At 43.4% G+C, this 26,769-nt stretch overlaps 1 protein-coding gene across 3 annotated transcripts; it reads right to left on the bottom strand.

Annotated features, from left to right (window-relative positions):
- Positions 1 to 7: 7 nt before the first annotated feature.
- Positions 8 to 25,773, bottom strand: CCDC113 (coiled-coil domain containing 113). Of its 3 annotated transcripts, XM_053602975.1 has the most exons (9): positions 25,616 to 25,773; positions 20,452 to 20,578; positions 19,453 to 19,614; positions 16,497 to 16,652; positions 15,630 to 15,710; positions 12,207 to 12,362; positions 7,979 to 8,086; positions 1,360 to 1,515; positions 8 to 426 (listed from the first exon to the last, which is right to left on the bottom strand). In XM_053602975.1, exons 1-9 carry the CDS (start codon positions 25,714 to 25,716, stop codon positions 340 to 342), a joined length of 1,134 nt encoding a protein of 377 aa, XP_053458950.1. In that variant the 5' UTR covers positions 25,717 to 25,773; the 3' UTR covers positions 8 to 339. The 3 variants fall into 3 exon arrangements, 2 of the variants coding, with proteins under 2 accessions (XP_053458950.1, XP_053458959.1); XR_008382530.1 differs by lacking the exons at positions 8 to 426; positions 1,360 to 1,515 and adding an exon at positions 8,821 to 9,836 and having other exon boundaries at positions 8,026 to 8,086; XM_053602984.1 differs by lacking the exons at positions 8 to 426; positions 1,360 to 1,515 and having other exon boundaries at positions 7,966 to 9,836.
- Positions 25,774 to 26,769: the final 996 nt, after the last annotated feature.

Raw genomic sequence — 26,769 nt, 5'->3', positions numbered from 1 at the left:
GGGCTGCCACAGATAGGCCCCACAGCACACACTGGGCTGGCTCTCCCTCCTCTGTCCCACTCCCACCTTCAGGAAGGTCACTTTTCTTTGTGCTTGTGAACTAAATGTGGGCTAAAAAGTGTCAAACCATTAGAGTGCCCTGTGGTTCTTTCAAGGTTAATGGTTTCAGGGGCCAGACTGTGAAAATACTCCCCACTGGGCAGATGTGGGGGGTGACTGATCAGCCTGGCTGAGGAGTTGGGGATAGCACAGAGAACAGGAAGAGCACCCCTTGTCTAGAAAGGAGCTGATTACTTTAATGGATCTCATCTTGATCTGCCAGCCATGGCCTGCCTCTGGCTATTTACCAGGGGGGCAGATTGCCTGGAACTGCTCATTAGATGTTTTCATTTTATTCCAAGTCTTGCGGTAGCCTTTTAAGGACATCTGCAAAAAGAAAAAATGGGGAGGGGGAAGAGGAGGTCACTCGAGAAAACCTTCATCCAGCCCTGCTGATGGTGCAGGCGACCCTGTGTGGGGCAGTATGGGTGTGTGCTGCAGTGCAGGGGCCACTCAGGGCAGAGCCCACCCAGAAGATTCTTTGAAAGAGCATGTTTCTGTTTAGTGAAGTGAGAAGTTGCAGGTTCCTGCTGTAGTTCTTTGCTACTTCTCAGCTCCAGATTTGATGGGCCGGAGTTTGGGTCCTAATTTACTTTTGCCTCCAAGAGTCCACAGGAGCAGCAGGAGACAGTAAGTGGGAAATGGAGCCAGAGTCTAGATGTGAAGACGCCAAACTCCCAAGCCACCTGGCTGGGCTTCTGGGCTGTCTTAAGGCACCTCCCTTTACAACCTAGCCGTGGCAGTCTCAGTGTTTGCCTTTTTTCTGACACCAGTATATTGTTTCCGCGTTGTCCATTTCTCTTCCGCAGCTCCCAGGGGGCGAGGCTGCTTCCTGCCACCCTGTACCATATTCAGAGACTACGAGATTAGTTTAAAAGACTCCTGGCAGCTATGTATGTGCGTGGAATCAGGTTCTAAGTGATATTAAAAATCCATTCTTATCTCATTTAAAAAAAAAAAAACTGGCTTCTCCATGTATAAAATAGCAATCACTAAGTTACCAATGGCTTGGAGGGATTTAGAAGCTTCTAGAATTCATTAAGAAAACAAGCAACTAAAAGCACACTATTATTACAGAGTCTCTCCCTGAAAACTAAAAAGACTAAAAGGAGCTTTAAAGAAAATCATCATTTTGATTTAATGGTGGAGGCGACTACTGTGATGTAGACGTAACCGGTCCAAATATCAGTATTCTTAGACCCTAAAACAAAATCCTAAGCATGTTGAGGGCTTCCCACCCGGGGATTCTCTGCAACTCACCTCTGCAATCTCCACTTTTCTTTCCCACATCTTGATGCTCTTCTCCAGATCCCCATTTAAAATCTTTTCCTTGAGGTACTGCATCACTTGCGGTGCTCGGAACTCAGCCAGCTGCTTGCGAAACTTCTTGTTCAAAGCCTCTGCTTTGGCCCGGTCCTGGGTTGGGAAGGAGCAGTTACATGCAGGGCACCCTGGCAGCTCCTGCTGGGAAGACTCACTGCCCTGCCATCTCTCCTACAGTTTCAGTAGACTTCTAAAAATGATGTTTGGGGCTAAGTGTGGTGGCTCACGCCTGTAATCCTAGCACTCTGGGAGGCTGAGGCAGGTGGATTGCTGGAGCTCACGAGTTCTTGAGACCAGCCTGAGCAAAAGCAAGATCCCTGTCTCTACTAAAAATAGAAAAAAACTGAGGCAAGAGGATCGCTTGAGCCTGAGTTGGAGGTTGCTGTGAGCTCTGATGCCATGGCATTCTACCCAGGATGACAGCTTGAGACTCTGTCTCAAAATAATAAATAAATAAAAATGATGTTTGCATTTTCAAAGGGGTGGGAGGGAAACCACAAGATTCTGATTTTTTGTTTTTTACAGATTGTGATGTTTAAATGTAGTTCAGAAACATGAAATGCAATCTACAACAGTCTTTTGCTGGGTATGGTGACTCCTGCCTGTAATCCCAGCACTCTGAGGCCAAGATAGGAGGATTGCTTGAGGCTAAGAGTTCAAGACCAGCCTGAGCAACATAGTGAGACTCTTTCTCTATGAAAAGTAGAAAAACGATCTAAACATGGTGGTGCCGACCTGTACATAGTCCTAGCTACTTGGGAGGCTGAGGCAGGAAGGTCCCTTGAGCTTAGGAGTTTGAGGTTGCAGTAAGCTATGATGATGACACTACTTTAGCTAGAGCAACAGAGTGATACCCTATCGCAAAAAAAAAAAAGTCTTGTTTTTTTTCCCTCCTCTCTACCTCCCCTTTCCCCGTACCCCTCTCCTTCCACTTCCGTCCCTCCTTCCTTCTGTTTGTTTCGTTTTGTTTTGAAACAGAGTCTTTCTCTGTCACCTGGTGTAGAGTGCAGTGGCATCATCATAGCTCACAGCAGCTTCAAACTCCTGGGCTCAAGTGATCCTCCTGCCTCAGCTACTAAGTAGCTGGGACTACAGGCACACACCATACCCAGCTAATTTTTCTATTTTTCGTAAACAGAGGGTCTTGCCATGCTGCTTAGGCTGCTGTAGAGCCTCTGGCTTCAAGCGATCCTCTCCTCCCAGCCTCCCAAATTGTTAGGGTTACAGGTGTGAGCCATCATGCCTGCCCTCCTTCCGCTTCTTCTTTATTAAGAAATACATTTTAGGCCAGGTGTAATGGCTCACACCTATAATCCTAGCACTCTGGGAGGCCGAGGTGGGTGGATTGCTTGAGCTCACAAGCTCGAGACCAGCCTGAGCAAAAAAGCGAGACCCTGTCTCTACTAAACCTAGGAAAACTGAGGCAAGAGGATCACTTGAGCGCAAGAGTTGGAGGTTGCTGTGAGCTATGATGCCACAGCAGTCTACCCAGGGCGATAGCTTGAGACTGTGTCTCAAAAAAAATTTTTTTTTACTTATTTTGATTCTTTAGGGGGTGGTTTATATGAAAAATTATATATTTTAGCATACTTTGATTTGATTTGATCATTCTCAATTCCTATCTTTTTTTATCACAAAGCACACATAACATAAAATTTTACCATCTTAACCATTTTTAGGTATACAATTCAGGAGCATTAAGTACATTGTTGTGCAATCATCACCACGTTCCGTCTCCAGAACTCTTTTCATCTTGTAAAACTGAAACTCTGTACCCATTAAACAGTAACTCCCTATCATCCCAGCCTCTGGCAATCATCATTCTACTTTCTGTCTCTCTGAAATTGATTTCTCTGGTTACCTAAATGGAATCATACAATATTTGTCCCTTTGTGTTGGCTTATTTCACTTAGCATAATGTCCTCTAGATTCATCCATATGGTAGCATGTGTCAGAACATCCTTCCTTTTTGAAGGCTGAATAACATTCCATTGTATGGATAAAACACCATTTGTTTATCCGTTTGATGATGGACACTTGGGCTGCTTCCGCCTCTTGGCTACCGTGAACAAGGCCACTACAAACATGGATACACAAAAGCCTGTTCAAGTCCCTGCTTTCAATTCTTTGGGATATATACCCAGATACAGAATTGCTGGAATGTATAGTAATTCCATTTATTGAGAAGTGCTTGTCTTTGAAATTGTTATTTAAAAAATTATTATATAGTAAAATCAACTAACCCTTTTAACAGGACACAGTTTTTAAAAATTAGCATTGTCCTTTTAATTTTTATTTTACCTATTCTTTTGTATAGCCAATACATTCAATTCCAATGATATAAAAGTTCACTGTAACAGTTCCCCCGCCACCCCTATTCCCCTATCATAAAGGTCTCCTTCCTTATCTTTAGGTTTTGTGTATCTTTCTAGAAATCTATGCTTATACAAAAATGTTTTCACTTTTTGACCCAAATAGTAACATATTCATTTTTATCCATCCAGCTTTTTTTTTTACCCAATAAATCCTAAAGTTCCTTCCACATCAGCTCATAAAGAATTTATTCTTTTTGACAGCTACGTAATTCTCCACATGGATGTGCCATGATTCAACAACTCTCTCAAAATAGCCACTTAGCTTTTCAATATCTTATCACAAAAAAAACAGTACTGCGATTACTGATCTGGGTTAACATCGTGTTGCAAGTTTGTAAGTATCTATTTATAGTAGGATAAACTATTAAAAGTGAAATTACTTTTTCTAAGGCAGTGGTTCTTTTCCTCTTTTTTTTTTTTTTTGGCCAGGGCTGGGTTTGAACCCGCCACCTCTGGCATATGGGATCTGCGCCCTACTCCTTGAGCCACAGGAGCCACCCAAGGCAGTGGTTCTTAACGAGGTTTTCAACCAGAGGCAATGTTGTTCCCAGGGGACACATGGCAATATTTGAAGACATTTTTGTTTGTGACGACTAGAGGGATGCTGCAAGCATCTAGTAGGTAGAGGCCAAGGATGCTACTTAGCACACTATAGTGCACAAGACAGCCCACCACGAGAATTATCCAGTCCCAAATGTCAGGAATGCCTAGGTCAAGAAGCCCTCCCTTAAGCATTTGTGCATGTTAATGATTGTTAAATAGCACTAAGTTCCCCTCTGTGATGATCAAGCCAACTACTATTCTGCAGCAATATTTGCTTTGTGGGTTTTTTTGTTTTGTTTTGAGACAGTCTCACTCTGTTGTCCTGGATGGAGTACCACGTGTCATCATAGCTCACAGCAACCTCAATTTCTTTGGCTCAGGTGATCCTCTTACCTCAGCCTCCCTGCCAGCTGGGACTTCATGAGCCCACCATGATGCCTGGCTAGTTTTTCTATTTTTGGTAGAGATGGGGTCTCACTGTTGCTCAGGCTGGTCTCAAACTCCTGAGTATAAGCAATCCTCTCACCTTGGCCTCCCAGTTTACTAGCATTACAGGCATGAGCCACTGCCAACAGCAACATTTGGGAATGCCTGTTTCCCTCTATTCCTTCTCTACAGTCTTATCAACTTTCTGACCTTTGTCAAGGTCAATCTAAGAGAGGAAAAATAATATCCCATTATAGCTTTATTTTATATGCCTCATGTTACGAGGGAGGTAGAACATTTTTCATATGTTTCAGACTGCTTAGCTTTTCTATAAACTGTTCAAAACTTTTGTCCATCTTTTTCCTCTCAGTTATTAGCTTTTTCTTATTGATTTGTAAAAGGCATTCAAGAAAATTAGCTCCTTGTGATTGATATTGGATACAACATTTTCCATTTATTTGTCTCTTGATGGTTTTTGCTATGCAGAAAAAATTCTGTTTTATATTACTGACTTTAACACTCTTATTACTTACATTTAAATCTCTGATACAACTAAACTAATTTCCAACTTAATTTCTTCCTAAATGGCTACCCAATTAACCCTTATCATTTATTCCATAATCTGGCTGCCCCTTATCTTTATCTGCCAAGCAAATAAAAAAGATAAAAAAAGATAAATTCCCATCATCCCTTGAATGGATTAACAAACTATGGCATGTGTATACCATGGAGCACTATTCAGCCATAAGAAGAGTTGAAGACTTTACATCTTTTGTGTTTACCTGGATGGAGTTGAAACACGTTCTTCTTAGTAATGCATTCTAAGAATGGGGAGAAAAATTTGATGTACTCGATCGATACTAATATGAAACGAATATATAAGAAATTGCATATCCACACAAACAATAAAATACAAATATAGTCTAGCAAGGGGGAGGGAAGAGGAAGGATGGGGAGGAGGAAGGTGATTGGAGGGAGGAGGGGGGATATTGGTGGGATCTCACCTAATGTACACAATGTGAGGGTGTTCAGCATGTCCCCTGGGTGAAGGGCTCAACTATAACTTGAACTTTACCTTGAAAATGAGAACAATGTAACCTAAAACTTTGTACCCTCATATTAAAATTTAAAAAAAAGAATCAAGCCTGCGGTATATAGGATATATATAATAAATACAAATGTATTTTTCTTTAAGCAATCATGCACTCATATATAACATTGAAAATAAATAATTAATTGAATTTCATTAAATGGTGTGACCATTCTCAAAACAGTTCAGCAGTTTCTCTAAATGTCAAACATAGGATTACCTTAGTTCCACTTTTAGATTTATGTCCAAGAGAAAAGAAAATATACAACCACAGAGAAACTTGTATAAGAATGTTCACATCAGCATTATTCAAAACAGCCAAGAAATGGAAACCTAAATGTCCCTCAATGGATGAATGAGTAAATACAGTACAGTCTCCCCATACAATGCAGTATTATTCAGCCATAGAAAGAAAAAAGTACCGAGACGTGAAACTTGAAAATATAATTTTGGATTACAGAATCTAGGTGTGAAAGGCTACACATTATTGTATCCCCTTTATATAAAATGTCCAGAACAAGCAAATCCATAGAGACAGAAAGTAGATTAGTGGTCACTTAGGGTTGGAGGGTGGGGCCTAGTAAGGTGGGGAATGGAGAAAGATTTTTTAAAGGGTGCACATTATTGGGCTGATGGTTACTCACTCTGTGAATATAAACCATTGAACTGTATGCTTCAAGTGAGTGATTATACAGCAGGTGAATTAAATCCCAATAAAGCTGTTTGTAAAACATTAACAAGAAAACTAAAATACAGGCTCGGTGCCAATAGCACAGTGGTTATGGCGCTGGCCACATACCGAGGCTGGTGGGTTCAAACCTAGCCTGGGCCTGCTAAACAACAATGACAACTACAACAAAAAAAATAGTTGGGCACTGTGGCAGGCACCTGTAGTCCCAGCTACTTGGGAGGCTGAGGCAAGAGAATCACTTAAGCCCAAGAGTTTGAGGTTGCTGTGAGCTGACGGCACTCTACTGACGGCAACAAAGTAAGACTCTATATCAAAAAAAAAAAAAAAAAAAACAACTAAAATATACTAAGCAATATCGGCTTTTAACAATCAATTTCAACCTTTACTTGTAATCTAATAATGATTGCCTGCCCCTCCGTCCTGCGACCAGGTTTTCTGCAGAAGGTATTGGTTCTTTATCAAGGATATGAAGTGGTAGCCATGACAAAACTGAGTCCGGTGTACTAATCCTATGGCTTTGGGGCCATTGTAGGCAGGTTTGGGGCCACACACATTGATGGGGACCTTTCAGGCCCATTCAAGACAATGGCACAAACAATTATGTGAATGGTGGTAGAGGCTGAGAAAGCTACATTATATGTGATCCTATCTATTAATAGCAAGGGTTGTGACCTCTACTTTACAGATGTGGAAACAGTCCTGTCTAATTGAAAGGCTTGTCCAAGGCTAAAACCAGCACCAAACCTAAGGCTAGGCGAGCTTTCTCCTCCACCCTCCAAAAAAGTCCTCTTTGCATCATATCCTATGTGCATCTCAGTTATGGAAATTTAGCTATACGTGCTCAGCAAAATAATGAGAGTGAGAAATTGCAATGTAGTTACACAGGCAGCTCAGGTAACTCTACCCACCTCTTTGCACAGTGACCACAGGCCTTGGAGTAAGCCCAGGACAGAGGTCACAGGTCTGCCATCTTTCAGTCTCTGCTTCAGCCTGCGCAGGCTGTGAGCACCCACTGCACCAGCTGAGAGTTTAGTGTTTCCAGAGGTCACAAACATTCTCTCTCTTCTTTACATAGAACGCTGTATTTTGGCATGTATACTTTTTCTCGTATTAGTTAATACATGCATTATACATTCTTAATGGAGTTATAGGCACAAAACTTTGGATATTGTGCTTTTAGGAATTCTTGAGTATTATTTGGACTCTGTGAAATTTTTCTTATGAGCTGACCCTAGAACCTAACCCAGGAATAAAATGCAACACAGGTCTCCGGATGCAACTTTCTGCTTTGATGGTTATTTTGATTTGTATGGTCTAGGATCTTCCAGGTAAGCAACAAAGTGGCTTAAACCTTGATAGACACTGACTCAAGTTCTTGTAGACAAAAGGAGACAAATATCAGAAATGGCATGTTTTGCCCTCTCCTCCTACCTCCTCCACTTGTAGGGTTTCTCTTTCAATCTTTTCAAGCAGCTCATTTCTCATCAAGATCTCCCTGTCCAGATTGATGTGCATTTCCAATGCTCGTTGGAGCTTGCTCTGAAATACAACAACACATCAAGTCTTGAGCTAAGATGATCTTGTGGAACTGCAAGAAGGGCAGGCAGCTCCTTATTAAAGAAAAACAAGACTATCCAGGAGCTTCAGACTGCCCTTCTCGCAGTTGCCTAGATTTTCAGAATTTTTGGGGTCTGAGAACTGGCAAGGGAGGGGCGAGAACATCGGGGATGTTGCCTTCAGCTGGAGAGGCAGAGGTCAGACCCATCTGGAGCCAGATCCTACCCCACTGCTTACTAAGAGAAATTCTGAACACTGAACACTGTAGAGAGGCTTACAGGAGGTATTCTGGTTGAGGGCTGAGCTCAGCACCTGGCACGTGGAAGACATTCCACAAACAGCTGCCATGACTTCCTCCCACGGACGGAGAGGAAGAAATACTCCACAAGAGATGGGTGCTCCTGCTAGTCCTACCTACAGGAGAAGGAACTGACCCTAATTTCGCCAAGGTCACAGAGACGAGGGGGAGCGAGGATTTGAACTCAGCCAGTGTGATGCACAGCCCACGGGTTCTACCACTGTCTCCAATGCCCGGCAGATTCCCATTCTGTCATTTGCCCTTCACCTGCTCCTACGGCCCCCTTCGGAACACTCTCTGCCAGTGGTGAGAGGCAGCCAGGGGAGCTGGGATAGTGTCTGCTTGGCTGAGGACTCGGCTCAGGGAAAGAGCCAGTGATTTCAGGGGTTTCACTCAAAAAACTCTGACATCCACTCACCCTGTGCCGGGCACTGGTCAGAAAAGCAACCTATGCCCTGCCACAGGGGCCAGCTCACAGCCTGGACGCAGGAGGAGGGGAGGCAGTAAAATTACAAACGTAAAACTGCAACTGCACCAGGCTGTACAAATGCCAGGATGCTGAGAAGAGGTTTTCCTGCAGAAGAAATGCTGAAGGAGGCCTGTAAGGTGGAGTCAATATGTACAGGTGAAGGGGAAAGAGAGAACATTCTAAACAAAGGAAAGAGCCAGGCGAGGCAGGTCTAACAGGAGCTGGGAGACCAGGTGAGAAACCACAGGGCCACAGTCAAGGTGAAGGCAGGAAGAGGATGATGATGCTGGCGCACCACCCCAGACAGCAAAGCTCAGATGTAGCAGAACAGCCCGGAGCCACCTACCTAGGGGGCCTTTAGGCACCCAGAACCATTCCCCTCCCCATTCCTTTCAGCCCTCACTTCTTTAAGGCCCACTTTCTGCTCCGTGTCATGCACGAAAATTGCAATGCTCCAGAAAGCAAAAGTGAATACGAGACCAGATTGAGAGGGGTCAGCTGCAGCTGGGGCAAGCAGGGCGGGAAGGCATGAAACTATGAGGGTAGCACCAAGGCCATCACCGGCTCTGTCGGGCAGGGCCGTCAGAAAGGTGTGATGAGAGCTGAACTGGTGACCCTGAGGGGGCCTTCAGTCACTTGAGGTAGAGGCCACTTCTGAAAAGGCATGCCTTCACTTCCCATCACTGCACAAACAACTACCACAAGCTCATTGTCTGCCCATGGTCCCGCCAGGCCGAAATCATGATGTTTGTCAAGACTGTGGTTCTTGTCGGGGTCTCAGGATCCTTTTCCAAGCTCATTCAATGGCAGAACACATTTCCCTGAAGTTGTAGGACCAAGGTCCCCATTTTCTTTCTCCTGTCAGCAGGGATTACTGCAGCTCCTAGAGGCCCTTCTGTCTTCCAGCCACCAATGGAGAACTTCTTACCCAGCAAATTCCCTCCACACTTCATGTCTCTGACTCCCTGTTCCAGAGAAACAGGGCTGTGTGATTAGGCCAGAACCACATGGGTAGTCTCCCTTTCTTAAGTCCACGTGTGCCATAGAATATAACCCATTCATAGAACAGAACCGAACCCCTTCTATTCACAACCCTGGCAGGGGTATATATACCCCGGGGCAGCAAATCTTGGGATGTATCAGAATTCTACCTACCACAAGACATCAGGTCACTAGTTTACAGTCAGTCAAGGGTGACTCATCACAGCTGTATGCTACCAGACTCCACCAGGAAGAGCTTGAGGGCATAAAGTCAGAGAAAAAGGGTGCCACTTTGACTTAGGTTCACTCATAAAACTTGTAGAAGAGAAGAGACCATGTCCATACTGTCTAAATGCTGTGCCCGTGGCACTCAGCCCTGTGTCTGCCTGCGAGTGTGGCTACTGTGGGCAATGGAAGAAAGTTACTCTGCGTGTTGTTAACAGGGCCTCTTGCACTTGGGTGTTTGGTGTTTATACTGCAGTGGCCTGGCCCCTCCCCCTCCCCTCACTCACGCCTGAACCGCTGGCTGCTAATTTACAACACTGGCCGAGCATCTGCTTTAGTCAGGCACTGTCCTGGTGCAGAAGACACAGCGCAGACTAGGCAGAGCTCCATCCTGGTGGCAAGGCACAAAAACTTGCCCCTGAGAGGTGAAGAATCTTGCCCAGCTGAAGCATGTCCCCCAGCAAAGCATGTCCCCCAGCAAAGCTGCCGCTCAAAACCAGGTGAGGTCTGACTCCACAACTCACAGTTGTTCTGCCTCCATTTCCCCCAGGAGACCTGAGACTTTAGACATGGAACGGCTCTCATTCTGCCTGCGGTGGCCTGCTCGCTGATGCTCAGGTGTGGCAAGCAATCTGAATTGTATTTAGACTCATCCTAAAGAGCTCAGGGCCCGTAATCTGGTACTTTCATTTTATGAATCAGTAGCTCTCCTTCCAAACCCTTGGCTTTATCCCATGATGCCAGACAGGTCCTGTGCTACTTAACTGATTCTGCAGGGTCAGGTCAAGGTCCAGTGTGATCTAACCATGTACTTACTCACTCTCCAGGCAATCAGGGCCTGGAAGTCACAGGAATTGCCATCAGCTCAAAATACAGTCATCGAATAAGCTAAATACTGATGAGATAAACTAAAAGTAGATGATCTGTTGGACATTTATGACACACGAATTTCAGAATGCTAGCACAATGTTCCCTGTGTACTTTACACAAGGTGAAAGCGGCTGAGTGGGACACACATTGGACAAGAAGTCTCAGCTCTGTTGCTTGAATTTGACAAACTGTCTGTATCTTTGAGCCTCAGTTTTTTCCTGTAAAAGGAAAATGTTAAACAAACATAAACCTGATCTAAATAATTCACAATCACACATTTTTAAACTAGGTAGGCCAAATGAAGCCCATCTGTTAAGCTACCTAAACCCATAGCCACCATTGTCACCTGGGCCACTAGGCCAGGGCTCTGCAAATTTTGTAAAAGACCAGATAGTAACTATTTTAGGTTTTATAGGCTCAGAGACAAAATTGTGGCTATTGTGTAGTTACTTATATTAACAAGAGAAAAAAAATACTAATTTCTAACAAGTGTTTTTATTGGTTAAATTCAAAACATGATAATTAAGTATAATATTTGGAATACAGGTCTACTAATGAGAATAGACTTTCTGGGGCAGAAACCAATTTTGCTTAATTTAGTTTCAAAGCTAGTGTTCTCTATCACCAAATTGGGTGTGAAAGTTTGCAAAAACGACTCTTGGCTCTCAGACCAGTAGGTTGGGATACACTGGCCTGCAGTATGCCGACCATTGCATTAGATGAATGCTGTAGAGTGACCAGATGGTCTGGTCTGCTGAGGATAGGCCTTATTCATGCCTGTAGGCCTTGTTTACTTATTAATAGCGTCTCTTTTCTCTCTCAAAAGGGTTCTGCTTGGATAATAAATTATTTAGTAGTTTTCTGATTTAGAGCTAAGACTTTTTCCTTTGCAGGGTCTTACGGTGGGAAGTACTTATATATATGCCTCAATTAAACAGGGCCTAAATGTGATTAGTTCTCAAAACTCACCATGCATACAATCACTTGGGAAGGTAAAAACAACAGCAACAACCAGAACAAGATAAGTGACCCTCGCCTCCTAATTCGATTGGTCAGGGCGGGACTGGCATTGGTAAACTTTTTAAAAAAAGAAAGGTACACAGGTGGCTCTCAGGCACATCCAGGGTTGTGGGAGCATTAGAGAATGTTAGTTGAGTTCTCTGCACTCAATGCAATGGCTTTGTTGAGTGCAAAGAAATCAGGCAGCAGCAGGACAGTGAGAAGCCTGGAGGGGGCCTTGGCATTGGAGATGGCCTTACTTTGTAGGTGTTGAGGACCTGCAGGGTGTTCCCAGACACCAGCTTTAGCTGGATCAGTTCTTGATTCCTTCCTTCAATTGTCTCTAAAAATTGAGCATTCTCAATCTTTAGCTGCTGAAAATCAACTTCGTGGAGGGCCTCGCCCACCTCTTCTTTCTACAGCTCAGAAAGAAGAAAGAAAAGATGTCACATTCAGTCATGATTCTGAATGAACGACTCACATTTCGCAATTCTTGGTGAAACTTTAGAAGTTATTCCGCCATTCAGCAAACACGTATTGCGCATCCGTTTGGTGCCAGGCATGGTGCAAGGCTCTGGGAATAGAGATTTGAGTAAATGTAATGTCCCCTGGCTTCAAAGAGAACATATGAATGTTCACAAACAGGCCCGATGTATTGACTCAACAACGTAGTGCAGTGGGATGGGTAGGAGGAGGCAGAGGGTGCACAGAAGCCCCTCAGCTGGGCCAGGGGAGGATGAAGGACAGAATCAGTGATGGTGCTCAAATGGGGCATGCAGGAAGAGTAAGAATCACACCATTTAAAAGTAGTTTTTAATCTGGAAACCCCAAGAAAAGCAGCCCATAAATTCCCCTCTAATCATATGCCATTTTTTGCCCTGTTCTAGTTTTTGGTGTTTTAGTGCATTGCGTTTCCTCCCTGATCACTAGGTCTATGCCATATTATATTTGCCGCAGCTTGGGGACTGCTGCTGTTCCCATGCCCACACTCTACTCAGACCGTGCTCCCTCTGCGGTGCATCTTCTTCCCCGTTCCAAAACAATTCCTTAAGCCCAAACACAACCCATCCTCCAGCTCCAATGCTCCCAACCTGTTTTCCATACCTGAGGGGAATCTCTCTCTTGCTGAGCCTCTGGAAGCTCTGTGGTCCTTGACACTGTTGCTTCTGTATCGAGTCACACACACACACAGCTGCCCGCTAGTGTGTTCTCTCTTTCCGCAGCAGCCCGGAGCACTCAGAGGCAGTGGTTGTGGCTCACCTCATCAGTCCCAGGTACTCCAGTGAGGTTTCCAATTCCCCTTGCCATCTGGCTCACTCTCATATGCAAACTTTAGTTTACCAATTTTTCAAGTGTGGAGCTCACACTGGGACACAACGCTCCCAGCTGGGGCTGCTAAGACAGACTAGAGCAAGGACCCTCTTTTCTTAGTCTGGGCACTATATTTCTATGAGTGAGGCCTAGGCCGGTAACATTGCCATCAGCTGAGCTGCCATTATCAGGTACTCTACAGCTAAGCCATCCTGTGCCTATGCAGATATTTTGGGGGAAACCAAGTAGAGGAATCTCATATTTGTCTTTAGTTTCTTTATGTTATTAAAGCTGTGCCAGCTTGTTGAGGTCTTTGTGGACCCCAAGTCAATCAAGCAATTGTTCCCTGACATATCAGTTCTGCCCAGTTTTGTGTCAATCAATGGCTCCCTTTGATGTGTATGCATCGGTACCCATATTCAAGTTAATTATAAAAATATTGAGCTGGGATGCTGGCGTGGATGTGAAGAAAAGGAACACTTTTACACTGTTGGTGGGACTGCAAACTAATACAACCTCTTTGGAAGAAAGAGGAGAAAGTATGGAGAATCCTCAAGGAACTCAAATTAGAGCTCCCATTTGATCCCACAATCCCACTACCAGGCATCTACCCAGAAAAAAAAAATCATTTGATCATAAGGACATTTGTACTAGATTGTTTATCGCAGCTCAATTTACAATCGCCAAAATGTGGAAACAACTTTTTTTTTTTTTGTAGAGACAGAGTCTCACTTTATGGCCCTCGGTAGAGTGCCGTGGCATCACACAGCTCACAGCAACCTCCAACTCCTGGGCTTAGGCGATTCTCTTGCCTCAGCCTCCCAAGTAGCTGGGACTACAGGCGCCCACCACAACACCCGGCTGGAAATAACTTTTAAATGCTCACCAACCCAGGAATGGATTAACAAGCTGTGGTATATGTATTCCATGGACTACTATTCGGCCATTAAAAAGATGGAGACTTTACATCTTTTGTATTAATCTGGATGGAGTTGAAACACATTCTTCTCAGTAAGATATCACAAGAATGGAGAAGCAAGAATCCAATGTACTCGATACTAATATGAAGCCAGTAGACCATCTAACACACACTCAAATGAGAGAAAACTCAAATCAATTAAAGGTGAGGGGTGGGGGAACGAGGTATTGGGAGAGGGAAGGAGGGAGGAGGCTGGGTGTGCTCCCACTTAGTGGGCATAATGTTAGGATATATGGCACACCTCTTGGGGGTGGGAAACAATTATAAGAGGGACTCTACCTAACAAATGCTAACATTGTGACCTAATTCTTTGTACCCCCAAACAATAATAATAATAATAATAAATTTGAGCTGGGAAAAGACAGAGCCATGTATCATATTCTAGAGGTCCTAAGTCACGTCTGCCTCTAATCAGGAGCCATTAGGGTCAGCTGGTGAAAGACTCACCAAAACTCAGTCTAACTGTGCCACCCAGGCAGCGTTCCCCAAAAAAGTCAACAAGTATGTCATGAAGATCTCTTCTTTCTTTCTTTTTTTTTTTGCAGTTTTGGCCAGGGCTGGGCTTGAACCTGCCACCCCTGATATATGGAGCCAGCGCCCTACTCCTTGAGCCACAGGTGCCGCCCACATGAGGGTCTTTTCAATTCAAGCCAACTCTATCTACAGAAAACCCCTACCTGCCTATATAATAATTCTGTCAGTTTCCTTTTGCTGCTGTAACAAATTGTCACAAACCTAGTGACTTAAAATAACTCAAATTTGGCTCAGTGCCCATGCTCAGTGGTTAGGACGCTGGCCACATACACTGGGGCTAAAGGGTCAAGCCCGGTCCAGGCCTGCTAAACAACAATGACAACTACAGCAAAAATAGCCAGGCATTGTGGCAGGTGCCTGTAGTTCCAGCTGCTTGGGAGGCTGAGGCAAGAGAATCGCTTATGCCCAAGAGTTGCTGTGAGCTGTGACAGCACAGCACTCTACTGAGGGCGACATAGTGACACTCTGTCTCAAAAACAAAAACCAAATTTATCTTACAGTCCTCAAGTCAGAAGTCTGAAATGGTTTGGGGGCTAAAATCAGGGTGCTGGGAGGCTGCATCCCTCCTGGAGGGTCTGATCTCTGCTTTCAATACTGTATCTCTTCTCACCACCACCACCACCCCCATCTCCTTATAAAGTGGGAGATTACATTGCCTGCCCTCCCCCCCGCCAGGTAATTCAAGATCATCTCCCCATCTCAAGAGCCTTCAGTTAATTACATCTGTAAAAATCCTTGTGCCATATAAATTAACATATTCACAGATTCCAGGGATTAGGATGTGAGCATCTTTGCGGGGGCCACTGTTCAGCCTACTATAATAATAGGAAAGAGAGTGAGAAAGAAGGAAATCACATACCTGCCTCAATTGCAAAAGCATTTTTTTCCTCTGAACTTTGAGAGAAACATTTTTCAAACGTAATTTATCCTTCATATGATCCTGAAAAACAAAGGCATATTTTAATCCTTTTAATCCATTTATCTTCTTTTTCCCTGTTGCTATGGGAAATTGTTAAGTCTAAGGCTGCAAATCAAAACTTCAGCCCTAACATTCACTCACTTATCTCAAGTTCTTTTACTTCTGTCCAAGCTGCTGCTGCTAGGACATTTCACTCATCATCGAGAAAGCAGAAGAAACTGAGTCTGCTCCCTGCATATTTTATATCGCTTTTAAATTCAAGATTATTTCGGTGCGTGCTACTGTAGGTGTGTGCTACTCATAACGAACTTATGAGTCTTTGGTCTTTTATTCTCATAGTAACTTATATAATTTCTATTACTCTTAGCATGATAGAGTTAGTATCTCAACTGTCTCCAGGATCCAAAACTCAACATCTGCATGATCTCTGGAAATGGAGTGCCCCCCTTCTTCCATTCCCAGGCCTGCCCAAGGTCCACCTCCTCATAATAAGGGAACTCAAAAGAGCTTGAGATTCACCTGCTTCCTCCACACAGACCCAGCCTCACACCTTTTGAATGAAAATACATCAGATCTTGAGGCAAATAACAGCAATTAAAAGGAAGTCAATCTACTTAATACGCATCCTGCCTGGTTGAGTTTAGCCTTGATAAGCATGCATTGTGCGCATACACAGACAGTTTTAGGGATGCAGAACTATCTGTACATGTCAGCAAGTGGGGTTAGGCTGCCTCACGTGGGTAATTCCGGGTCTTCCTCGTGTGAATCTACTCCCCCTCTCCAAACGCTAATTGCCTGCCAACTCACCCTCCGGCGGTTCATGTCCTCAATGTACTTCATCACTTTTTGAGTGGCCAAAATACTCCCTCTCTTCTTGGATATGGTTTTTAGAACGTCCTTTTCAAACTCGTGGATTTCCCTCCGAACTTCAGTCCATCGAATTTCAGCTTCCTCAATGATAGCCTGGGCAGGTCAGCACAAAAAGAAGAGAGTTTCCGAAATTCCTCAAGAATAGGTACATAAATCCTTTAAGGAAATCTAAGTTCCCAGGCCTCTTTGTGTCCTAATGCATGATGTTTCTTCTTAGTGTTAAAAAGATGTCATTAAGAAACAAATTTGATGTGCTGGGCGCCTGTGGTCCCAGCTACTCTGGAGGCTGAGGCAAGAGAATCGCCTAAGCGCAAGAGCTGGAGGTTGCTGTGAGCTGGGATGCCACAGCACTCTACTGAGGGCGATAAAGTGAGACTCTGTCTCCAAATAAAAAAAGAAAGAAAGAAAATAAACAGACTTGACTATATGACTATTTCGATTAAAAAGTATGCCTCAAAGAATAGTATCCATTAAGAAAAGCAAACAAATGAAATCGGGGTTTCAGGCATCTCTATAAACATGTATTTCCATATTTAAAATGTTAGTTATCCATTAAAAATTATATTTAAAATATCTGGAAGATGGCTGGGTGTGATGGCTCATGCTTATCATCCTAGCACTGAGGAGGCTAGGCAGGTGGATTGCTTGAGCTCAGGAGTTTGAAACCAGTCAGACCAAAGGTGAGACCCCATCTCAACTAAAAATAGGAAAAACTAGCCAGGCATCATGGCAGGCTCCCATACTCCCAGCTACTTCGGAAGCTTGAACCCAGGAGTTTGATGTAGCTGTGAGGCATGCCATGGCACTCTAGCCTGGAGCAGCAGAGTGAGACTCTGTCTCCAGAAAAAAAAAAGTATATATCTGGAAGTATATACATCAAAACATTAACCACATTATATCTAGAGATATGAATCAGTGGGAAGGTAAGAAGTACTCTTAAATACTTCTTCTATTACTTAAAGCAAAAAGAGATGTTATAAAGCATCTCTTTATAACACATGTGTGGAGGCAGGCACCTGTAGTCTCTGCTACTCAGAGGCTGAAGCAGGAGGACCACCTGAGCCCAGGAGTTCAAGGCTATAGTGAAGACCAACTGCACTCCAGCCTGAACAACATAGTGAGATCCTGTCTCTTAAAAAAAAGTTATAAAATGAATGAATTGACATGGAGAGACAATTTCACCTTGTTAAGTGAAAAATATGCCTTACAAAATAATATGATACCTCTTTTTAAAAGAAATTCACATGTACATAGAAAAATTATCTATATTCTACAAGGAGATAAATGCAAGGGTCAACAGTGATTACCTCCCAGAGGTATCATTGTAGATGTTTTCAACTATTCCTTAAGCTTCACTCTCCTAAAACAAACATAGATTGCCTTTAAATAAGCACACACAAAAAATTATTTTTTTATTTTTTCACACACACAATTTTAAAGAATAAAATGAGAATGTGTCTGTAGCCACACACCAAATCACCCCAGTTCAGGCTTTTTCTTGGACACGGAGAAGCACAAGCATCTTCACTGGATGGCCTTGACGTCTAGTTCTTTCCCAGCCCATCATGTCTGTGTGCTGGAACATCAACCCACCTGAAATGTTGCCTTCCATAGTCACACTCCTGCTCACGGATCCTCAGTGAGGTCCAGCTTTTTAAGACATCAAAGGTAGACGCCTCTGCCTGACTTTCAAGGTCTCGTTGCCCTACACAACCTGACTTCTAATACAGCCCCCAAAGCACCCTCTTCTCTAGTCACACTGGCCTCAATGCTGTGCCCAGGCCCACTTCCACTTTCTTGCTCATGTCGTTCTCCTTACTGAGGGTACCCTACTTTCCCTATGATTTAAACAAATGCCATCATTCTTTAAGGTCATGCCAAGTCCCATGTGGGTCCCACCTCCTCAACAAAGTCTCGACCATTGTAGTCCATACTGATCTCTCTCTGCACTCAACATTTACATCACACATCCTAGCAGGCCAGGGCAATGCTCCAACATCCTAAGCTCCTTTAACTTGCTAGACCTCAACACTGTGTTTGGAAAGACAGAGGAATGAAGTGGGTGAAGAGGGATGATGGAAATGAGGGAGGGTGGGATGGGTTTATGTGATATAGTAGTTCCATCAATGGGGGACATGAGTCCACTCACATCCCTCTGAAAGGATTGTGATTCTGTGTGTGCCCACACTTAGAAACCAAAAACTGAAAAAATTTAGTAGAACAGAAGTATCTATTTTTTATACAACAGGGCTCTCAGATGCAAGCCAACAACTTCATCCCATGGGCAACTAACTGTGATGTTTCTCCACTGGAGGAAACTGACTATGTTGGACTCACTGTGGCGTGCCATGCAGGTCTCCAGCAGGACACGGACAATGGGCGTACATATCACATAAAAACAGCATCCTTCATCCAATTCACTGACTTAAACCTCAAACCCCTTTTACTATTAAGGAATTATTGTAGATTTTTAAGGGCATTTAAGGTTACTGTGGTTATGTTCTGCAACGTATTCATATTTTAGGGACATAAAATGAAATATTTACAGATAAATAATACGTCTCAGATTTGCTTTATAATAAGCCAGTGGGATAAGGGGAAAGTGGGCCAGAACATCGATGAAACAAGAGTGGCCATATGTTGATAATTGCTGCATCTGGGTGCTGAGTCGCACAAGTTCATTGTGCTAGATGTGTTTAAAATCTTCCCTTTTCAAAAGGTGAAAGATGTTTTCTCCTCAAATAGGGGGTACATTCCTTAAAGGCAGGCCCTGATTTGTCTCATCCGTGTTTCTTGCAAAGGAACAACAGTTACACCAGCCAGCACACAGTAGGTCTTCTTGATTGGGCGGAAGTGGGGAGGCCGGGTAGGAGAAGGCGGAAGGAAGGTGTACCTCGTGGTGCTGCAGGTCCCGCTCAGCATTTGCCCGCATGTGCCTTATCTCATCCTTTGTGTCTTCCAGCTCCTTTTGTATAAGCTCAAGTTTTTGGTCGATGGTGAGGCCTGTCGAATGGTCCATATCTGAGCGGGCTTTGGATTTACGCCTAGCCCGGAACTGTAACCCAGGATAAACAAAGCCATTGTCAAAGAGGAACTGGAAATACAGCGGCCCAAGGTGGGCATCAAAATGATCCCTCAGAGCTGCTAGAAACCCCCTTGCAGGACGGTCAGGAGAACAAACTCCTGGGGAAAAGGATGCTGGCTGGTAGGCCTGAGGTGATGGTTATTTCACAAGTCATACGAAGGCTCTGTGCTATCTACTTCAAAGGCTTGTGTTAGGATGAACTAAAAACGAATAAGGGGAAACTGTCTCCAGGGTGAAAAGACTGAACTCGCTGGAGACCAACTCTCAAGTCAAAGTCAGGGGAGCTCAGAGCTTCCCAAACAGAACACAAAAGAGAAATTGCATCTAGCAGCACACTGCTCAGCAAAATAGACAAAGAAGTAAAAATATTAGATTTTCTGTGTATTTAAGGGCAATGTCACAAGTGGTGGCGCAGGGAATGTGTGGGCTTAAAAGCAGGTGTCTTTGGCTCTCAAAGCATAGACCTGCATGGATAAGTCCTTTGAGGCCAGGGCCCACAACAGGTCTGCTTCTTGCCTTTAGTTGGCTGGCTGGGCCTTGGACACAGCTGAGTCCCAATTTAAGGGAATTCTTTCATATAAACTAAGATATTCTGGGAGAGTCAATCTATTAGTAATTGAACCTAATTCCCTTTATACTTCCTTGAAAAATAAACCTTAGAGGGGAAAGAAGAATCAAAAGCAGAACAGGGAGAAAGTCACTTGCGGCCACTTGGCCAAAGAGGGCACAGCGAAGGCAGATTGCACGAATGCCACCTGCATTTAAGGAGACAGCGATAAAATGACTTTCTAGATCTACTCTGTGTACCTGTGCATATTCTGCCGCTGACATTTTAACGTCTGATAATCGTGGAGGTCGGTGATCCCTGGGCTCCAGTTTAGTGTAATATTTCTCAAACATCTCTGTCTCAATTTTGAGAGCAGAGTTTCCATAGCTGCAAGACAGAGGGGACCTGAGTAAGTTCTACCAATAGGAGCTTAAATTCCAAGTAATTAGTATTTAACACGTATAGCCACATGTGACCTTCTGCAAGACACTTAGCCACTTGGTGCCTTAGTTTTCCTCAGCTATAAAATGGGAGTAATAACAGAACCTACCTTTGGAGGGTTATCATAAGGAATGTATAGACTTCAGGACAGAATATATACATACAGCCTGGCACATGCTAAGTGCTATTTAAGTATTTGACATTTTTACTAATATGTTTAATGAGTCGCAAAATTCATAGCACTGGTATTACATCGAAAATTGTTTGTACAGGTTTCATTTTCTCCATCTAACCAAGGGGTGTCCAACCTGTGGCCGAGGACAGCTGTGAATGTGGACCAACAAAAAATCACAAACTTGCTTCAAAGCATTATGAGACTTTCTGGTGGAACTCAATTTCACGGTTCTCAGGCATGAACTTTGCAGACTATGATGTTGTGTTGTGATGTCATGTAAAATAAACATATGTATACTCTCACTATTTGTACGCATGTGTGCCTTCAGTTTTATGGCAGCGTGTCACCTTCCAAGCATAGATAGTCAAATTGACACCATCAGATGTATGTGTGCTCATGGTGACTTGGCAAGGCATCAATTAGAAATAATATTTCTTTTTTTATGTCTTTTTTTTTTTTTTTGTAGAGACAGAGTATCACTTTATCGCCCTCAGTAGAGTGCGGTGGCATCACACAGCTCACAGCAACCTCCAACTCCTGGGCTTAGGCGATTCTCCTACCTCAGCCTCCCGAGTAGCTGGGACTACAGGCGCCCACCACAACACCTGGCTATTTTTTGTTGTGATTTGGCCGGGGCTGGGTTTGAACCTGCCACCCTCGGTATATGGGCCCAGCGCCCTACCCACTGAGCCACAGACGCCGCCCAGCAATAATATTTCAATCTACCATTGCAGTGTTAGACGTTGAACATTACTTAGAAGTCAGGTTAGCATTCTTCTGATTATGAAGATACCATCCCTCAGTGCTGCCTCACATGTCACCTGCCACGCTTTACCATTGGCCCTCCGCCTCACCCTGCATTGGCAGCCAAGATGTGGAAGGACACAAATCTTGCTTTCTATTTTCCTGTCAATTAATTTTCATAATAAAAGTAAATATAGTCCCTTATCTATTATTATTTTTTTAAATCCCAGCATGACTTCTACAACATCTCAAAAGAAACAGAAGCCCCCAAAAGAAAAAATTTATTAATGAAGGAAGACATTTCAATGAAAAGTGAACAGATGACCACTTTTTTATCAAGGCAAATAGTGAGGCACTCTGCTTAATATGTAGGGAATCTAAGCTAGTTTTCAAAGACTATCATTTAAAAAGGCATTACATCCCCAAACATGCCACCAAATTCATGCACATGAAGGATTGTGTCCTAAGAACAAAATAGCAGAACTGAAAAAAAGTTTGTCTTCTTAACAAAAAAATTTTTTAAAGTTAGCTCAGATGGATTCCATTGTAAAAGCTAGTTATGTGGTAGCATATTTAATAGCAAAAAAATTAAAACCATTTACCGATAGTGAGTTTATTAAGCAACATATGGAAAGCCTGGGAGATATAATTTGACCTGAACAAAAGGGAGATATTTCTAAAATCAGTTTGTCTCCCCCACAATATAGCCAAGAAGAAATTGGAAAACATATAAAAAAGTATAGAGAGTAAAGCCCCTAATTTTGAATTTCATGCTTTGGTGATGGATGACAGCTTAGATGCTACAAATATAGCTCAATTTGTCACTTTTATTAGAGGTATTGATGATGAATATAATGTCAGTGAAGAAATGGCTTCTTTAGTGCCATGAAAAGACATAATTAAATCAAGAGATTTATACAAAGCAGTAAAAATACGTTAGGGCAATTTTCTTTATCCATTTTCAACATATCTGGTATAGTTACTGATGGTGCCCCAGCTTTGGTAGGTAAGAGAGGGACTTATAAAATTAATCAAAGATACCCAAAAGTCATATTTGATGAAGTATCATTGCATAGTACATGAAGAAAATTTATTCACAAAAGGTTTAAAAATTGATAACATTATTCAAATAGTCATTAAGACTGTAAATTTCATAAGGGCCAAAGAATTGAAGCATTGTCAATTCCAGGGATTTCTTAAAAGCATCAATGCTAACTAGGTGACATCATTTACTTTTTGGAAGTGAGATGGCTAAGTTGAAGACAAATGTTGAAACTATTTTCTGATTTGCAAGATGTTATCAAGTTGTTTATGGTATGAAAAACCATCAAGCCAGAACTTGATGATGAAAACTGGCTTACAGATTTAGCATATTTAATGAATTTAACCATTCACTAAAATGAGTTGAAGATGTGCCTTTTTTTTTATTATTAAATCATAGCTGTGTACATTAATGCAATCATGGGGCATCATACACTGGTTTTATAGACCGTTTGACACATTTTCATCACACTGGTTAGCATAGCCTTCCTGGCATTTGAAGATGTGTCTTTAAGGTGAAAGCCAATTAGTCAATACAATATTTCAACAATAACAGTTCCCTCCATCAGACTGAAATTATGGCAAGCTCAAATTAAGGCAAATAATTGTATGCATTTCAACATGTTGGCTAAACATAGTCCTGTGAATAACAAAAAATATGCAGCCTTGCTTTTTAATTTGAAAACAGATTTGAATATTTCCAGAAAATAATGAATATTTTGGTGCATTTGCAACTCTATTTATTCAGTTGACATAAATTATATTACCTGTCAATTTTCAGATGGAATTCATAGAGCTGCGATCTGACATTCAACTTAAAGAAAAATTTGATATCTCTTTACTGAACTTTTATAGGTCCTGTCTTCCCAGAGATAAATATCCCTCACTTCACAATCATGCCTTGTTCATGTCATTGCATTTGGTAGCACCTACATTTTTAAGCAACTATTTTCAAGAATGTAGCGCATTAAAAGTTAGAATCAAAATATCTGACAAGCACCTTAAGAACTCACTGAGAATTGCAACTACTTCCATCTAACCAGATACTGATACTTTAGTTTCTCAGATAATCAAATATCCCATTAGCCTACTTCTCTTTTACTTTGGTAATAAAAAAAAATCAATAAATATCACTAAAACAAAGATGTTTTATTACTGAGATATGTATATCTTCTATATTAGTGACTGCTGGGATCTGCTGGCCAATTTCTCTGAAAGGGCCGCTGCATAATTAGGATTGTTACACGAGGACTTTTTTGCTTATCTTTGGTGGCGAATATTAAGAAAATTATACACAGACTTTTTTTTTTTTGCTTCAGCTTTCATTTGTGTTTGCGTATTTAATGTGTGGCTCAAGACAACTCTTCTTTCAGTGTGACCAGAGAAGCCAAAAGTTGGACACACTTCATCTAACCCATTTGTGAAATTATTTCTGAATTACTATATTCTTGAAGTTATACCTACAATCTTCAGATGTTTCCTTTGGTTCATGTTTCTTGGATCTTTTATTTCCAGCTCTCAACAGATGAAAGTACCCACCAGATGGACAAATGGTTTTTTTTTTTTAAGAGACAGAGTCTTACTTTGTCACCCTTGGTAGAGGGCTGTGGCGTCACAGCTCACAGCAACCTCCAGTTCTTGGGCTTAGGAGATTCTCTTGCCTCAGCCTCCCAAGTAGCTGGGACTACAGGAACCCACCACAATGCCGGGCTATTTTTTGTTGTTGTTGTAGTTTTGGCTGGGGCCAGGTTCGAACCCACCACCCTCAGTATAGGGGGCCGGCGCCCTACTCACTGAGCCACAGGCCGCGCCGGGACAAATGGTTTTTAAACAACTAGAGATGGCAAAACCTCATTCATCCTGGATATGCCAAGATCATGACCTTTTTAACCTCTTAATTTCTCATACACACACATAGAGGTGTGTGAATGTGTGTGCATGAGAGAGAGAACTGCTTTGATATTTTCATATGTTATTGGGCTAATTCCTATTTGGCTAAATTTTAAGACTGGTGGAAAAGGCTAAATGTAAAGCATACTATATCAAAGTATCTTGCTTTTTCAGCATGTATCAGGTTCCAGGTGTAGTCTGTGGAGTCATACCTGAGTCTGAATCCCAGCACTACCACCGTCTAGCTGTTTCCTTACCCACCTCCTAGGATTGCAGATGCCATTATATAAGATCATATATGTAAAATTCATGGTATATAGTAAGTACTCAAAAAATGGTAGTTGGGCGTCACATGTGGCTCAAAGGAGTAGGGCGCCGGCCCCATATGCGGGAGGTGGTGGGTTCAAACCCAGCTCCGGCCAAAAACTGCAAAAAAAAAAAATAGCTATTTGTAATAATGCCTCAGTTCTGACCTAAAACTATGTATAGATGTGTAGGACTATTCAGTTGCCAGAGCCAGGATATTCTGTGTGAGACCCATAATTTGTACAACCAACCTTACCTACATCATGGAATCTTGATATCCCATTTACTTGCTATACTTGATATAAAATAGACTCTCCAAAGTGCAGACTATTGGGCAGCCTTTCTTTGCCGTCCACCACCCTGCTCACATCTGGTTCAAGCATTTGTTGCCTCATACTAAAATCACCTCCATGTGCCCTTTGTATTCTGCTGGCATATTAATTTTATCATAGAATCTTAGCATTGGAAAGGGGCTTAGAAGTTCTGGTCCAACCTGCCGGTGCAGGAGAGGGGAAAAGCTAAGCACACCCCCTAGCACCAGACAGACCCGCTAGGCTGAAGTCCTAGCTTCCCCCTTACCCCCTGGGCCTTCCCATCCCCCGCCCCCACGGCCCCACCAGCCTCACCCCTCCACCCTGCTCTGGTTCCACCATCGGCTTGTTAGCTCAGTGTTGGTGGAAACGCCAGAGGTCAACAGGCAAAGACAAGCTTCCCCAATGTTCAATGCAGGCTCGAATCTTCTCCAGGCGGGACCCCAGGTCTGAGGCCACCCCGGGCAGAGCGCCCGGGATGTGGAGGGGCGGCCCCCAGAAGCCGCAGGCGGCTACCTGAGCTCCTCCACCAGCCCGCACAGCTGGATAATAGGCAGCTCGCTCTCCTCCCCGATCGGGGGCTCGGTGTGGACGCTATCGGTGTCATCATCAGTCATCACTCTGCCGAAGCGGTCCTCGTCAGTGCCTGGTGTGCGCAGGAGCGCCGGGCGCTGGCTGCCGCGCTGTCACTCAGACTGCTCACTATCCCGCTGCGCGGCGGCGCGTTGCCCGGGCAACCGGACGCGCGCGGGGGCGGAGCTTCCGGCGGCAGGCGCGAAGCGGCCGCTGCCGGTTTCCGCGCTGACTCCAGCTCGGCAGCCGGCCTTGACCTAGACGCGCCTACATGTTCGCTGTCGCTTGTTTAGCAAGACGTAATTATCGCAGCTCCTGTTTGCTCAGTCTTACCGTGTCCCTGGCACCGTGTTCACCAGGTTTTATGAAAGTCCTTACAACAACCTGATAATAGTATCTATTTTCTCTTCCTTCTCCGAACAAAGAAACTGAGGCCCAGAAAGTTAGTACAATTTATGAAAGTGTCTTCCTTTCTCTTCCTCACTGTGAGGCCCCTGCTCTGTTCACTACCTGGAACTTCAAAAACGCTCTCAGATATCAACATCCTGCAATTCTGGAAGAAAAAAAATGTGGCTGATTATAACATGGGTGTAAATTCAGGAGACACCCCTAAATAGGCACCGGATATCTATTAAGTCCTTAGTATCTTGAGGGAACGTATGGAAAATACCACTGTGGCCCTCAAGGAGCTTCCAATGAAATGAGGGAAACTGCCCCTAAAGCAGTGGTTGCAACCTGGGGTGATGAGAGTAAAGACACCTCACCTCACGCTGTGGTTCCCAAATTGTCATCTCATTAAAGGATCAGGAAACCGAGGAGTAGAGTTGCTTAGATTCCTTTCCACACAGGAATAGACCAAACTCTGGTGAAACCCAAGTTCATGCTGTTATCTTCTACCCTGATCTGACACATGACAGGATCAGCCAGGAAACAGGGGGAGCTTTTTGTCTGCTCCCCATGTGTGTGGAAGAGCACAGAGGGCAGGATGTGCAATCTTCTTAGGGAGAGTTGGCACTGGATGTAGTTAGAAAGCAAGCTGTGCCAAATTGCTTAGGTTAGGGGACAGCTCCCTTCCCCTACAAGGGACATGAGTTAAC

Source organism: Nycticebus coucang, chromosome 2 (assembly GCF_027406575.1).
Source record: "Nycticebus coucang isolate mNycCou1 chromosome 2, mNycCou1.pri, whole genome shotgun sequence".
NCBI lineage: Eukaryota > Metazoa > Chordata > Mammalia > Primates > Lorisidae > Nycticebus > Nycticebus coucang.
The sequence above is the reverse complement of the archived record's forward strand: the minus strand, read 5'-3'. Positions and strand labels throughout refer to the sequence as shown.

Bases quoted from the DNA above. Each gene is read 5' to 3' on its own strand.
- CCDC113 (XM_053602975.1), bottom strand. From the start codon at position 25,716: ATGACTGATGATGACACCGATAGCGTCCACACCGAGCCCCCGATCGGG. The intron at 20,579-25,615 runs GTAGCCGCCTGC...TCTGTCTTGCAG, and splicing joins GGGCTGGTGGAGGAGCTCAG to CTATGGAAACTCTGCTCTCA. The intron at 16,653-19,452 runs GTACACCTTCCT...TGACCTGCCCAG, and splicing joins GGGACCTGCAGCACCACGAG to GCTATCATTGAGGAAGCTGA.